Source organism: Pyxicephalus adspersus, chromosome 1 (genome assembly GCF_032062135.1).
Source record: "Pyxicephalus adspersus chromosome 1, UCB_Pads_2.0, whole genome shotgun sequence".
NCBI classification, from domain to species: Eukaryota; Metazoa; Chordata; class Amphibia; order Anura; family Pyxicephalidae; genus Pyxicephalus; species Pyxicephalus adspersus.
The window spans coordinates 40,038,776-40,056,132 of record NC_092858.1 but is presented as its reverse complement, the minus strand read 5'-3'; the positions used below and the strand labels follow the sequence as shown (position 1 = coordinate 40,056,132).

General features: G+C 35.8%; 1 protein-coding gene across 6 annotated transcripts in view; it reads right to left on the bottom strand.

Annotated features, from left to right (window-relative positions):
• ARHGAP9 (Rho GTPase activating protein 9) overlaps window positions 1–17,357 on the bottom strand; it is a 69,516-nt gene that overhangs the window by 4,104 nt on the left and 48,055 nt on the right. For 5 of the 6 annotated variants that reach the window (XM_072407444.1, XM_072407436.1, XM_072407459.1 and 2 more), the window contains 8 exons: window positions 16,638–16,736; window positions 14,916–15,036; window positions 13,618–13,737; window positions 11,423–11,521; window positions 10,088–10,165; window positions 9,818–9,871; window positions 7,562–7,696; window positions 6,751–6,856 (listed from right to left, as the gene is read on the bottom strand). In XM_072407444.1, the coding sequence (XP_072263545.1) occupies window positions 6,751–6,856; window positions 7,562–7,696; window positions 9,818–9,871; window positions 10,088–10,165; window positions 11,423–11,521; window positions 13,618–13,737; window positions 14,916–15,036; window positions 16,638–16,736 (812 nt within the window). The remainder of the gene's footprint in view (window positions 1–6,750; window positions 6,857–7,561; window positions 7,697–9,817; window positions 9,872–10,087; window positions 10,166–11,422; window positions 11,522–13,617; window positions 13,738–14,915; window positions 15,037–16,637; window positions 16,737–17,357) is intronic. The other variant, XM_072407449.1, reaches the window with a different exon arrangement.

Here is a 17,357-nt window from a genome sequence, read left to right as displayed (position 1 = left end):
ATTAAAAGTATTCCAGTAAATTGAAATTTTAACATTTTAGATTTGTATTATTAAAATAATTTTGTGTTAATCTGTATTAGCAAGAATCCAGAGACAATCATAAATCAACAGATTCCTAGAAGGGTCAGATTGTTGTCCTGCTTGGGTTCAGAATGGCATTTTGTTAAAGCACCCAAACAATTAAAAGAATGCAGCAAATGTTCATTGGACAGTCTTCAAATGGGCAGACAAGGGCACACATGCCGGATGACTGGGCACATGTCCAGCCAGAAGCATGACTGTATGTGAAAGAATTGCTAGGCTGCCATTAATAACAAGCAAATGTCATCACAGCAGGAGATTCTCATCCAACAAACAATTAGATGCTTAAGCAGGACCTTGATTTTCTGTTATGGTGCAGTGTTTATATTTACCACCTAAGCAGTACAGAGATTGCTTGATCATGTGCAGAACACGGGTGATTTGAACAACAAATCATTGTGGTTGCAAATGCCAGTTCTGTTCAGGTCAATAGCACCTAAAGTAGCATCAGATTCCAGCAAAAAAAAAGTGAGACATGAGAAAATCCACAACATGGTTGTCACAGATCCCCACAAGATCAGGGGATCTGTAACCCCTTCAGTGTCAGCCACCTTGCAGTCCCCTGCTGCCAGCACCATCTCTGCTTCTGGATCCAGCTCTTTGCACACTTCCTGGTCCAGGTCATGTGATTCCTGGTCAGCTGCTCCATTGCCTCAGAGGACTAGGGTGTTCCGCAGATGCACTCCATCTGCTGGCAGGCATGTGAACAACACCTGAGTCTATCCCATCACCAGCACTCCCCCTGCTGGTGAGGTTGGTGTCTGCGGCTCACAGGACCTACACTCATCACATGACATCCCCTTTTTAAGGAAGTGGCCTGGCAACAGGTAGTTGCCTGGACAAGTAGTTCTTTGTGGTTCTACTCCCAGGTTTCTACTGCTCCAGTTCCTGTATACTGTTCCAGTGTTATCTGTCTACCAACCCCGGCTTGTTTACTGACGACTCTTGTTTAACCTTTGGCTCGTTTGACTACTCTTTTGGATTTCCCTCTGGCTGTAGGTTTTGGTTCCTGCTTGTTAGCAGTCACGTCCCTTGGCGGGTACAGGGGCCGCAACCCGGCAGTAGCTTGCTGCACAAACAACCTCAGCACTGAAGGCTCTGGAGAAAACCAAGCTACTGCTTAGACCCTGCGCCCCGTGCATGTCTCCACTAACTGGGTAGGTGACACAGTGGGTCCACCACTTGGCCCTGTGGAGCCGTGACAATGATACATCAGTTATAGACATATTGGCTTTAGGCATCATGGAGTATGGGCCAAAGCCAAAACTGGTTGTTGTTAAAAAATATAAATGTCAGCAATAAATTCACATTAAACCTAGATCTTCCACCTTTCACTCTTTTGCCAATCCTTAAGCAGCTCTGTAGAGCCATGAAAGCACCATTAAACTCCAGTCTTGGAATGTGAAACACAGGTCTAAAAGGATAGCTTAGTGTTGGTTCACCGATTTTTGCAGGTTGTGAAACATAAATGGAACGTGAACTTTTGTTTGAATTTTGGTGTCATTTTGAGATGTGCAGCAATGTAGCATAAATCATCTACTACATTTGTCATTGTGCAGTGATTGGTCTTTTATACACCCATCAGTAGTTTTTCTTTATAGTAGAAGAACACGTTGGGTCTCCACTTCCCCACATTTCCAATCTCTGAACAGCTCAATGACAGTAATAGTAATTTACCCACTATGGGACAAATTATTAAAGCTGAACCTCGATGAGCCAGAATACTTGGAATAGATCTGATCCAGAATTGAAAACATTTGTTAACAAATTATTTTTGCCATTCCAGGTTTGTTGGATTACCCAGGTTCACTGACGAAAGTGTGTCTTTTCCAGCCTTAATAAATCAGGCCCTATGTTTACAATGTAATGTCTTGGTTGATTTATATCCCTTATGTTTTTTAAGAAGTTCAGCTTTAAGATAATTAAGCCTAATTTTTACACGGTTTGAGATGTTTTGGTGATCATTCAAAATTCATTTATAGATGATTTTGGCCTGTGGAAAACCTCTTTTAGAACTGCATGAAGCAGATTTTTCATTTGCACAGAATTTATCTAAATGCCTGACTACATCACCTATATATTCCTTTCCTTTTCTCCCACACTTGACTTGCAAAGACACCCCAGGACTCCCAGATATAGGAAGCATGTCTGTCTAAGAACCCTCACAGTTTTTTTCTTTTGGATTCCATGGGTAAATGAAGCAGATGGGCATTGGAGTAAAGGTGAGTATAAGAACAAGGTGAATTAGGAATGTAAGTGAACCTTTGTCTTTGGTATATGTGAAAAAGCACAGGTTTACTTTAAAAAAAAGCCCCTAGCCATATTCGTATGTTACATTTTCACTATAAATGATCAGAGTTCCATGCAACACTACAGATTACAGCTGCCAAGGGGAACTATATGCATGAACCATTTAGTTAAAGTGAAACTACAGCGTATTTTCAGTGGTTACACCTTGTGAATTATTACTGTAACGTTCACCCAAAAGTAGTTTTTGATGTGGTTTTTATATTTAATTTTCTTGCTATTCCCCTTTTTTAACATCATTTCACATACACATTTGTGGCTTTTATATTTAATTTTCTTGCTATTCCCCTTTTTTATAACATTATTTAACATACACATTTACACAGATTTTGCGAGTAGTAAGCAGATTTTTTGTCATACACCCTAACAGCACCTTTGATGAATAACTGATGAAAATACTGAGATGAAATTAATTACATGATATTAAAAAAAGGCATGGAGTGTATTCACTGATTACTACAGAGGAGCAGGGACTGTATTGTGCAAATATGACATTACATACTAGATACCTAAAGAAAGACATATGAATCCTATGTTTATTAGAAGTACAATCTCTGCCTGTCACAGGATAATTTTGATGTTGGAATGTGTACAATCAGGGCTAGACTGGAGGAAGCAATAAATATTGTAAATTATTATATTATATATGTATTATCTCCTTTAGTGCATCAGGTCAACACTGGAGCCTAAAGGTGTGTAAATATTATTAGACTCACCAGTCCTTCTGAAAATTGCCAGAGTTGTCATTTGACCAGGCTAGGCTCATACCTCATTCAGAAATACCATAGCTGACTTCAGTGTGAAGCATAACACCCACATGGTCATTCACCGTCCATCCTGTTACCATAATCTGGCCTGGGAGGCTCTAGATGTTGCACAACATCCTCAATATCCTTGGAAAGCCAGGTGGATGGATGGGAAAAGTCTGTTTCTGATTTCAATAGGAAAGATCTGAGCGGCCCAAGAAGCACACTGAAGAGTTGTGCAGAACCATTCAGACTGCCAAGGGGAATTTTATTCTAAAAACATAACTCTTATCATACGTATAAAACAGAAAATGTCATTTCCGGCTTATGATACAAGATACATTCTGGTAGCATGAGAATACATGTGAGTTATTCAGCAGCTGGGGAGGAACTAGCCCTGTGCTCTAAATTATTATCACCTGGGCTTTTGGTTATAATGGCTTCTCATTTCTAGAATCCCTGTGGGACACTTGTGGGCGGCCTGCTTTATACATGTTTATTTAGAAATACCACCATCCGGCTGAGTCATGTTTCTGAAAAACTTTTCATTATTAGGATTGATTCAGAGATAGTTTCTCTTAAAGAAAAATCATGGCACAATAACAAATAGGAGCATCTCTGTATATGATGGACTGGTGATTGTAAAGGAAGGGAATACTATAAACATAAAGTATAGGATCTATCTGGCCTAACTATGTATCTGCTCTGCACACATCTCTTGGTTCTAAAAAACCTTTTCATTTCTCATACCACCTAATTGGAAACATGCATTGACCAGGAGCCAGGTGAATGGTGGTATTTCCATAAGATGTCCTAGATTTAGGGATACGATACATACTGTATTTGTTGTGAAACACAACAGACAACTACTAAGGTGTTCGCGAGGAAGCCTACAATGGGCAAAACGCGTTGTGTACAACAATACACATTTGCGGTACACTGTCCAGGTTGATACCTGGACTTTTGGGACATTCTGGAATTCGTATTTACAAGTAGTTGTATACTGTATAATGCCATTTTTTGTGGCCGTGAAAAGATTCATTACAGTTACAATGTAAGAATTATCACTTTTGATTTGTATTGTATTTTTGAGAAGTGTATAATTATTACAAAATTCTTGCCTAAAAAACCTGTTGTGTTCTATTTGTATTTATGCTACAATATTTGGGGTTGGCAAGTATCTACAAAAAATTTCTATTGTGCGGACACCATTCCCCTATTGGTCAGTTTATGTTGTTTGGAGAACCATTGTCACTCCAATACAAGAAGAGTCTAAACCAGCCGTTGCCAACCGGAGGTTTGTGAGAAAATTTTGCTTGTCTGCGGTACAAATCGCAGGCTCCAGAAACACAACCCACCCACTCTCCTATCGCAGGCTGAGACCTGCGATGGGCAGGTGGGCGGGTCCTGGCATCATGACGTCACTCTGGTTTCCTCCCCTTTGATTGACACACGGCTCTCCGTGCATGCTTAGTCGAGAGTCTGTAAATTTAGTGGTCCACAGGTCGAAAAAGGTTGCGACCACTGGTCTAAACAATGACCTTCATGGCAAGAATTCCAGTTATTACATTAATTAAAGCTGCAAATTTTTGAAACATTGATGATATCTGTTTTAAATGACAATACCAAGTTGGAGATTATATAACACTTTAGTGAATGGGTTTACTTCCACTTTAATGCCCAATACAGGCAAAGTTAAGGTGACCAACAACCTCTTCTTCTTGTGTCCACCACAGATGCTTCCATATGGGGGAGTATGTGACCTCGCCTCACGGCAGGACTTCTTGTTACTATTTATAAGCCCTGACGACAGGATGGAGTGGGTGAAATTACCACTCCCTCTGATATCCGATGCTAGGTATTTTGGTGGTTAGGCTAACATTTTTGTTTTCGGTGTGTCATATAGCACAACAGGTCTTCAAGGGAAATTAATGATTAATTGATGACATTTGTCATATTACAAGGAAGGATTGGAGATCATTGAGTGATTAATGGCAAATGTGAATTGGCAGGCACATGCCTCATCAGGCTAGAAATCTATGAGATCTAAGAGATCTATGATGTAAATGTACTGAACATTGCGATGCACATTTTTTGGAAAAAATATTAATCATTTGTTCACCACTTTATAGACGTTTATGTAAAAAAGATATAAAACAATGTTCATAAAAGTGAAAGAGAGAGAGATGTTTAAAACACATACATATAAATTACAAATGTTAGGATCTGAACACTGATTATACTGATTACAAGTATTGGATTAGGAAAAAAGGAAATAAATACTGACATCTTTTACTGATATACATTAAAATAGAATGTTGATTTAATACATAATATGATGTGATGAGTAAAATATTAAAAAGAAAACTCTGCAATGCCTTAGAAAAGGAGAAAATCCAAACCTGACAGTATTGTTATTCTCTAATGCCATCTACAGGTACAATAGAATATGAGCATTGTTGGAGTCAATGGCAGTTGTGACTTCTCTGCATTTTGTTTATGATGCTCTCGGGTCCAAATACCAGAAGTTCAATACCTGTTTAAACATCTACTACAGCCACATGGGCTCAGAACTCTATGCTATATATTATATCATAAATATGTCTTCCTTATTATTATAATATTATTTGTTATGTTTTTTTATTACAAGCCTTGCACGATAAGGTAGATAACAGAATGAGGGTATACCTATATATATATTTGTGAGTGTCTCCTAAACATATAATGAATAGGGACTTGAGACATTTACAAATACAAAAGTTGTGTTTGCTTGGATACTGGATGCTACAAATATCAGCATTTACTATCAATGTATCCTAAATGTCATTTTATTTCATGAACAGGTTCCAGAAACTGATAGGCTAATATAGGAATTCAATACCAAAAACATTTGCTAGCAGATCAATAACAGATTTAGTGCAGCTCCAGATGACAGCAGTATTTCAATGGACGATAAAGGAGACATTTTCTATCACAGTGTTAAGCAGTTCTTCAAGCAGAACAATATGCAATTATGTACAACACAGACATATACAGCAACATTTATGGTTTAACAATTAATAATTTCTTGATAATCTCTTATTAAGATACAGAATGAGGTACAGTACCTTTGTCACTGTTCTTACTGACCACGTTGGGCCTAAACTTCCTTTTCTACCATAGAATGTAGACTACAATACTTATTATTTTCATCAGTCCACACTGACCAATTATTTAAGGCCAGACCTGGAAACTATCATAGTCCAGTAGTACAAGAAGCCTTCTTTACAAATGCAGACAGGTGTTCCTACCAAAGTACTCCATGTACAAGTCTATTGAATGTATTATTTTCTTGCAAACATGTGCCAACTTCACAAATGGCACAAAATTCACACCCTTGCCCCTTTCCATATTTGTGGTGGATCACTGCCACGCCAGGGCATTTTCAGTCAGCTCCAAGGAATGCATACTGTGTCCAGAAGTATTGGCTACATATGGCAATATGGCAAAATTTCCTAATCTCATTGACTGCCATTTGAAGATTTAAAAACATGAGGACACCAGGTAAGCAGACGTTACATGCAACGCGTCCAAATTCCATATTATTCATATTACTCTGCATTCACTATAGACATACCTTTTCAAATGGCATATGATGTATTTTAGGGTGGTATAGTTTGGTTCAGGAAGGCTTCCAACCAGCTCTTTCATAGTTTGTGTTCTCTCAGACAAATCAGGAATTTCTGTTTGGAAAAAAAAGAGGATATATTAGATAGCTAATAGAATTAACAATATATTTTTGTACTTGTGAAACTTTCTGGCATCTCAATGTCTATTTTAAAAAACCTTGGTATCCTTGAAATATGTCCTTTAGGACAAGTTACGTTTTTATATTGTGTGGCAATCACATATACTTAATAAATCCATTGACTTGGCTTTTCTGTCTGCTTTGGATGAACATCTTAAGTAGTTTTCATTGTTGTCCTGTTCTACTCTATGAAATACAAAAAACATTCCCCCTGTGTTATGGCCAAATCAGTAATGTGCAGCCTAGGAGGACAACACTGCAATGAGTTAGAATTGCCACTCTAGGATAGAAACTGTGTTACTGATTGGACCATCAAGTGAATATAAAATAAAATTCAAGCTGTCGCCACACCTGAGGACTAGTATGATGCAATATATCATTTTTGTGTTTTAAAAGTAGTACTGCAGACAGTACCTGTAGATTTATGTTTTATGTAAATACCAGCATATTAAACACTGCACAAATACAATAAAAAGGTACAGTGATACTGCTGCAAAGATAATGTTGCAATAAAGTGGTTGCATTTCATATTAGAAAGTGTTACATCTGAATATACCCCTGCCCCAACATATCCAAAATACTGGTCCTAACATATATCTCACAAATATTGTGTTAAAGTTTTTTTAAAAGATTTACTTACGAACAGCTGATAAAAATTCATCGAACATGCAGAACGGGATAAGTGGCTCTGGAAGTTCACGGAAAAACATTTTTAGAGCACCTGTGATGACGTGAATATCTTCCCACTCGCTGTCATTGAGATCCAACTTCTCCTCTGCATTCACCAAAAAATAAAATCTATTTAGAACATCTAAAAATCTCAATACTTTTGTGTATGTTTAATCCCTTAAAATGAACCTAAACCCATAAACCCATAAAACAAAGAGTTACCAGGAGGCAGAGCTAACCAACAAAAGAGATGTGCAGTGTCTATTTTTTCAAAAATGAAGTCATGGCTCCTGGTTGCTTTTTGATTCAGCTCTACACTGTATAGCATATGCAATGAGTAGTGCTCAGCTCGGCTCTATGTGTGGCAGTGTCGTACACAGAGCCAACCGCCAGAGACAATGTAATTCTTGCTCATGTGCAGGAGTTACATCATCAGTAGTCATCCAATGGTCGGAGAGAATTTCCATCCTCTCAGAAGTTCACTGGGAAATCGGTGGCGAAGAAGACATCATCCTTACATGCAGTAATGACAGGTCATGATCCTTTTTTCCCATCTCTCAGTCCACATCCCCAGCTTTCATTAATGTGTCATAGCTTTAATGGCTTATTTGAAATAAATGGCAACATATAATATAATAATTCTTGCATTTCTACCTTCCAGTGTGAAGAAGATAGGTTTATGATTTTAATACGTGGAATATTTCTCCAGTTTAAATATAAATAGAATGAAAATGTTGTGAAAACTATTTCTATGCACATAGTTGTTTGTATTACATGAGCATCAATTCAAATGAAGTCCCAAGGCTGCCATGCATTGGCTTTCTTATTAATAGGTTCAATAAAAACATGATAAATTGAAAAGTTTTATGGTAGAACTAACAACGAATCAACCAGATAGGCAGAGTTGGGATTGTTCTAAAATGACAAAATTATTCATTTTACTATTAACAGAGGAAAAAAAAACATGTCATTCATACACAAACAACCAATACAAATGCAAAATAAAGCTTGCAGGGAACAAGTCTCAGGAAACAAGCAATTTACAACATTATAAAGACACAGTGCTTCACAAAAAGAACACAAACATGCTACAATTTAAATGCTTATGTATAGTTAAAGTCTTAGAAACAATGTTTTAGACTTCTGTTTTTAAAGTCCAATTCCAGACAGTTTTTAACCTCCCTAGCGGTTCATTTCTTTCCGGTTTTATGTTTCTAAAAGCGGTATTGTTTTTCATGAAAATTTATTTTACAGTATAATATAATAGTGTGAGTTTAATAAAGTTTGAAACACAAAACCATGTAAAAACAATACATTTCTTCAAAAAAAATACATATTATACTCATACTAATATGTTTACTGTAAAATAAATGTTCTTGAAAACAATGTACTGCTTTTACACATATAAATCCAATGTATTGCATTAAATATAGTTATTTTGTATTGAATGCAATACAAATGGATTTTGAATTTCCTGCCCCGCCAGCAATGTACACAACGAACTCCCCCGGTGACTCATCCTGTGCAGAAGATGGCCGGAGGAAGAAGGAAAAGGACAGAGATTGCGGCGATGGACGACGCGGGTTGCCGGCGGATCAGGTAAGCGCTGTATTTACTTACCTTCCCATAGGTTTACCTACCCCATGTGTGACTCGGGGTTACTGCTTTCAGCAACTTTTTTCTACCCCGAGTCACACTCAGGGTTATCGCTAGGAAGGTTAAAAGACTAGGTAAGAGTTACAACTTTGTATTGCTGTCTCTGTCAAGGGCTTTGCTTTCTAGTATGTATCTCATGTTAGGTGTTAAATGTTATGTCTTATGGCCTTTGGCAATTTTAGCAATTCCACTTGAGGACCCCCTAATCACATAAATTCAACACAACTTTGTTAAACAAAACAAACCACTAAGTATATATTCCCACAAGAAATGAATGCGATTATAGAGGTTACAATTCATTTGTATATTCTGGATTTATTTCGGCTTAGCCAGCTGACACAGAGACCAGTACAAAGTGCACAAATGTGGTTAGTAGGAGGCAATGACAAGTACATAAACATCACTGAAAAACACAATAAAGACAAGGCTGCAGTTCATTCAATTCAGACATCTCAGCTTAAAACTGATTGATAGAAAGCATGGACCATAATAGCAGCTCTAGAAGCACAATTGTTAAAGGGCACATGTCCTAGGACATACACAGCATTGTAGCCAGAGCACAAAAGGCTACCTTGGGAGAGCTGCTCCGGAAAAAGGTACCGTCCGTCCGTGGTTACTGCCCTCTCTGAAAAATAATAGGTCAGCCTACTGGTCATTTACAAGCTCCATATAAGTGCATTTGAGCTGCATCGTAAGCTGGCTTATATATTGGCTGCTTCATAAAACATTACATTAACAAATATCTATACAAATTAAAAAGTGACAGATCTTGGTTTTTATGTCTTATTCTCTCTGACAATATCATTATAATCATCACGTTGCCCGGAATGGTGTTCCTTACCTCTGTCCACTATAAACCTCAGTTTCTGTATGATGGACAAGTTTCCACTGACTCTGTAAATCCCATCTACATCCAGACCTAGAACATATGCAGAATAGGAAAAGCTTTAGAACAAATTATTCATCACTGGTTCGTTATATATTATATGTTGCCCAAGTTCATTTTATTTTTATGACACAATACATACACACAAAGCACACACGCATTTTGCTGTACAAAAACCATGTGAATAAGGGTGCCCTAAGATGTCCTGAATGTTGAACTATATCAACATTTTACTGTTGTATTAATTAATAATGAACAGGTAAATATCAAGAATTCTACCATCAGTTCAAATATCTGCTATCAAGGAATAAATCAATTATATCATTACAGAGACCTGCAAACTTGGTCTAACAAATGAGTTTGCACACATTATAAATATAGGTTTTTAATATTTGAGTCCAGTCCCATCTTTAGTTTGTTATATTTAGGACCCTTAGTACAGCAAACTCTTACTACAAAGACTTTACAGCTTATCATAACAAGCTTGATTCAATCTTTTCATGCCATGAGAAGATAGACTGTCATGATGGAATCTGGGTAACCTTGGATTTGGTCAAAGGTTGAAAATATTTGCCAAATAATAACAAATGATTTTAAGAATTCCAATTCAGGGTCACTGGATCTCCTATGAAAGTCTATCTTCTCGAGTCTTGGAGAGTTTATACTAAATACAGTAGTCCTGTTTAGTTTGCCTTCATAAGCAATATATAAATGTGAGGTTTTCCTTTTGTTAATGCACCTTTACCCTCTATTGATCACATTTTTCTTTCCTATATAAATTAGCTTATAGCTATAAAGTAGAAAGAAATGGCTATGGTTATATCTCTCAGGGTTGAGGTGCAAAATAGTAAGTCAGTAGTTACTGGAGATGGAAGAATTAGGAGCAATGATTAACTGAGAAATATACAGCTCTATTACCTTAGCTTCATAATTTGATATACATTCGCATATCTAAAAGATTTTAGGTGTGCTAAAACAATTTCTGCTTTGACTGGTATTCTCCTGACATCCATTTAGAACCAAGAGGTGTCATTTTCATACCTACACCTAGTTTCCAGCTCACATTTTTATCCATTAAGGGGAGGTTCTATGCATAACTTTAGATAAAATGTTAAAAAAAGCGTATAGCACCCTATAGTGGAATGACAATCCTTTACAACTCATTTAGCCATCTGTGCAGCATATTCAGAAAATCCATTAGGGCTGTACAATTTGAAATAATGGGATGATAAAAAAAACCTGATGGTGGGAATGAACTTTAATCAGGCAAGTAACTAAAGTATACTGTACCTCTTTCATTTACAGCTTCTATGCACAGACGCACAAACTTTGGGACAGTACTGTGCTCTCGAAGGCAAAGAGCATCTAGGCGACAGCCAAACACTTGATCTGCAGAACAAAAGAAAAATGATCAAACGATGAACAAAAACATCACACTACTACACAGGGAGGAAACTCCTCACTTAGCCATGGATTTAATAGGGCCCAGGCCTTTTTTAACACTTTTCTGACAAGGAGGACAGGAGAAGATATGCCTTAGGACAAAGCAGGTAGACATCCTACCCTACCCAACCCAATATTTTAGGTTAAAATGTCTATGTTACAATTTCACTTCATATACACATTCATGTTTTGGCATATTGCAGTCTCCATTAAGCTTTAAGAAAAGCTAACTTAAAGCTAGAGTCTAAACTGCATTTTTCTTATGTTCCCAATGGTGCACACATTTTTCATAGCCCACTTTAGAAGTAGCATTTTAACTGCTACACCATCCTTTTCCCTGATTTATCTTTGATAACAAAAAAGCAGTAGGTGTTTTACTTTTGTAGATTCGTAGACACACACAAATTAGCATATCATGGTATTAAGATAACTTACCTGTCTTCTAAAACTGTATTTGGTAAATATGTCTTGATATACTATATTGTGACATTCAAGCCTTGTACTATGGGCCGGATTTATCAAAGCTCCCTAGGACTGGATAGGATAGACTATCATGGATGAACCTGAGTGACCCAGCAAACCTGGAATAGGTATCTTAAAAATAATTTTCTATTAGTTGTGTTTTTGATCCTGGACCCGGTCCAGTCCAGGTTTGTTGGATCACACAGGTTTACCCATGATAGTTTATTTCCTCCAGTCTTGGAGCCCTTTAGTAAATCAGGCTCAATCTCTTGTTACCATCATTAACCTACCCAGTGGTAACCCCGAGTGTGATTAGGGGTAAAACATATATGCTGAAAGTGGTAACCCTGAGTCACACTGGGGGTAGCTAAAACAATGTAAAAAAATGATAAATAGAGCCTTACCTTATCTGCCGGCATCCCTCTTCACAATCCCCATCCTATCGCATCTTCCAGCCGGCATCCTCTGCATCTGATGAGTCACCCGGGAGTTCCCGGTGACGTCAATACGTGCAGCCGTTGCGTCAGGGGCGCAGTGGGAATTTCAAATCTATTTGTATTGCATTCAATACACAATAACTGCATTGAATGCAATACAGTGGATTTATTTGTCTAAAAGAAGTACATTGTCTTTCATGAAAATGTATTTTACAGTATAATACATTACTATTAGTATAATATTTGATTTTAAAAAAATGTTTTTAAATAATTATTGTTTTGTTTTTTAGATTTTTTAACAAAATTTTTTTTTTGAGTTATTTAATTTTCTATTTTGACATGATTTTGTGTTTCAAACTTTATTATAGTCATACTATTATATTATACTGTAAAATAAATTTTCATGAAAAACAATGTGCTGCTTTTTGACATAAAATCCGGACAGAAACTAACTACCCAGGAGGTTAAAGGAATTGAGCTTGAAAATGTATATACAGTGGTAAATATAACTTTATATACTTTATATTTATATAATATAATTTATATAATATAGCTTGGTAAGAAGGAAAGAGAACAACTGAGGTTGTTGCTTGCTGGACATGAATTCCAGTTCTTTCAGAGGTATTCTAAGGAGTTTCCAAACCAAATTTGAAATATCATCCTAATACATAGGACTGGTCTTCCCTAGCGTGGCATGCCAGTGCCAACAAAGCAACCGCCTGTCTGGCACATAAAGAGGATGCCCTTGTAGGCAGTTGGTGTCTAATAGGGTGAGCCAGTCCTGAAAAGACAAGTGGGGTGGCTACTTGGTGCTAATTGTAAAGCACAACATTTAAGGAGAGCAAAACTGCTACGTGGCTTAGGGTCCAGGGCTTGATTTGTCCTTACCTACAGGTAATTAAAGACAGATTTCTCACCAAGAATAAGTGATGTGGGAGATCACACCATCTATGCTGACATTGATGGACAGATGGAATTCAATAGTATGGTGAAAGTTTGTTTTAAACAAAAATGATAAAAAAGGCAAACTAATCACATCACTTTATTTCCTTTATAATTTCGCAATGTGTGAGAAAATGCTAAAGGTTGATGTCATTCAAATTGTCAAATATCATATGTGAGACAATCCTCAAATTAACATACCTTTAATTAGCCCCTTTTCTTGTAGGGTCTGTAGTGTAGGTCTCTTCATCAACATCTTCTTCAACCTATGCTTTACTTTCTTTTTATCAACACTTCCAACATTGTTGCTTACCCAGGATACTATGAACAAAAATTATATTCATAATATAAAAACTGTGAAACATACCATGATAGAACCTCTGTTTAAGTTTTATAACTTCCCATACAAAACAACTGCTCTACTGAGCAACATACGATTAATTTCAAAACTTTTTAACTGTTTTTGGGCCTCCTTAAAATTAGTTGAGCTCCCAATTGTGTCTGTGTGGTCCTAAACATAATTTTTGAAATATTTAGGTTTACATGTAAAATTGGAATACATAAAATTCAATAATATGATAGTTTATTATGTAAACCTGCAAAACAAACCATTATTTAAGAGCAACACTTTAACAAATCATAAAATTATTTAAAATATAGTAGACAACAAACAGTAGACAAAGGCTCATGCATATATTTTAGGACTAAGACCTTTTGGGAAAAGTTCTGTTACTGGAATATTTTACTGTTATATGGAATATGTTATTGTTGAGTTATCGTCACTGGTATAGTCTCTTTTTTTATATCCACAATTTGTATGTAAATTAGTAATAACTGTAAGCTACAACTAAGCTTTTTTTAAAATGTAAAATATGAAGATTTCAATTGATATAAATCCTTACCATACACTATGTATATTCTAAATCTCATTTTCAGGTATTTCAGTTTTAACTGTAATCTAACATCCTTTTAAGGAAAAATAAATCCAAATGAGTCTAAACGTTCTAACTGAATATGTCTATATAGACTGGAATTGAGATTGGGTTTTGAAAGCAATATATTTTTACTTTGCATATTCCATTAGGCACAAGTTTTCTGTTGTTTTTAAATTCTTCCAATGCTGTCAAATCCAGCTAATTGTTAAAATGTTTCTGCATTTTAGAAAATGTGGACACCTCTTTATAACAGCACTGTGCCATGTTAGAGACAGGGTACTGCCATTGTAAGCCTTGGCACAGAAAATCGCACCTCTGCATGCCTATAAAATGACACTTTCAGAGGTATAATTCCACGCATGGCTGCTATGATAGAAACCTAAGTCTGTAAATAGTGTGTTTTGCTAGTAGGTTGTAGACAGTAGTGGTTTCTATTTACTACCAACTAACTATGTGTGCGTGGTATAAAAATACATCAACTTGTATGGTAACACAATATATGTAGCAAAGCTATAAGAATAGTTGCATAAAAGTTTAAAAACAAAATCTAAAATTATGGCTTACATGTGAATTTACGGTTATCTTTATTCTTTAAGGGGCTCTCCTCTTCTCCACCACTGCCATCCAGAACCTCCATACTGCCTGCTCTTCTCAAAATGATTTCATCCAATGGATTTTCTCTTTCCTACATAAATAAACGTTGAATTATTTAGTTTATATTTTCTCTTCTTTGCAATACTACCTATCACATTGATAAATGTGTAAAATCAATATTTAGTATGTAGGATGATTTTACCAAACACTTGCCCCTATATATTTATTTGGAAGTAGTTTTATATGGTTTTAAGATTGTTTAAAATATTGAAACAATACTGTGGAAATTATTATTATTATACATAATGAATACAAATATCTACGTGTGTTTTTCTTGCTAATAAACATATATATGTGTAGATTGTTACTGTATATATAGTTTCATGAATAATAATATAAATCATGCACTTCTTCTTGGATAACAATATACGTGATCATGTAGTTCACAAGAATCTAGGTAGGCATTTCCTTCTGATATGACAGACTCTATAGTAAGTAGTGCAGGGGATGAAAAAATTCTTTAAAACCCATGTTGTATGTCAAATTATTGTTCAGACTAGCTTTTTTTTTTAAGCAGTGATGTACACAACTGGAATCAACAGCCATATTGTAAAAGCGGATGTGACCAATTGCAAATTATTGTAGACCAATGGCAAATAAGCTGTGGATAGGCATTAAACACAATATTATTCAAATATGAAAACAACCCTTAACTGGAGTCTATGACATGAAATTATCAGCCATGTAAATATTTAGAAGTAAATGTCGTGCCTAAGGTGCATGTGATTACCCTTATTGGGCCAAAAACTTTTCCTTGTGCGCCTCTCTGATTTATTTTGGTTTGTCACTAGGGTCACGACTTTAATACCTTTTGGCTTAGGTCATCTATCTACCTTCACCTTGTAATAAGGCTCCTAAGGAACTGAGTCAATAAGGTTCCATCAATGAATGGAGAAATGTTGATAGGGTATGGTTTTGCGTAGGCCTCTTGTAATATATTTAAACTAAATCTACACATAGATCAGACTAAGCATAAAAAACATTTCCTGAATATTAAAGGTCAATGCAAGAGCTTTGTGGTCTTTACTTCTTCACAGAACTTGTGCTATTAAATGTTATGAGTCTGACAAGCTCTCTAAAAGCATCACTAGTACAAAGCAACATATACATATACTATGTAACAGTAATTACATCATTTAAGTCATTTCTGAAACATTTATTATACTATATAATATATTTTATATAACCTTTTTTCTGTACACTTTTGAATAATATGGCCATTACGTTTGCTAATTAAATTAAAGTAAACTTTTATTTTCTAAATGGTGAATTCCTTTTCCCTTAGTTTTGATTCATGTTGTATGCACAGAAGATAAACAGATCTAGCGAAGTTTTTTGATAGAGCTCTGGAAACAACACAGTTCTGCTCTTTATATATACAATTTATATTTTACAGATTAAACAAAGCTATGATCTGATTGATCACTATAGGCAGCATCTCTATATATCAAGTTTGCTCCAGTAATTACCTATTAGCCTCTCACTATACATGTAACTATATTTACTTAATATTATAACACAGAGATGTGATTATCTAAAACTGATAAATTATTAGGGAATGCAATTAACTAAAAGTATGTGCAAGGAAGCTAAAATAAATCATCTAATGACTGCGCTGATGGTGTAACTTACCAGTCTCTCAATGACTCTCTGCAGGGCATCGTACCACTCCTGGACAACAGACTCCTTGTCAGACTGCAGCAGAAACTCGTTGCCTGTTACCATGCGGAGCTGCAGAGGGCACACATCACGTATGTATAAAGTTGGGAGAAAGCCAGTTTGTGCAGAGGATGATAAAGCAATTCCCGTACTATGTGACCACCGGAACACTCAAGAGACAATAAAGTACTCTATTAAGCAGGGCAATCAGGATGTAAGCCTTACAGACTCCATTACTATATGCATCCTAACAACTGTCAAGTATTACTACCTATGTAATATACTGACATTTTTCCTTTAAGTGTTGAACTGATTAAGGTGAAGAAAAAATAAACCTCTAACAATTAAAATGATTATCTCAATAGATCAATTTTATTTAACCTCCAAGGCGGTTAATTTCTGTTTGGATTTATATGTCTAAAAGCAGTACATTGTTTTTCATGAAAATTTATTTTACAGTATAATATAATAGTATGAGTATAAAAAAAGTTTGAAATACAAAATCATGTCAAAATATTAAATTAAATACATTTAAAAAAATGTGTTAAAAAATATTTAAAATTATTTAAAAACATTTTTTTTAAATAAATATTATACTAATACTATTATATTATACTGTAAAATACATTTTCATGAAGGACAATGTACTGCTTTTAGACATATAAATCCACTGTATTGCATTCAATGCAGTTA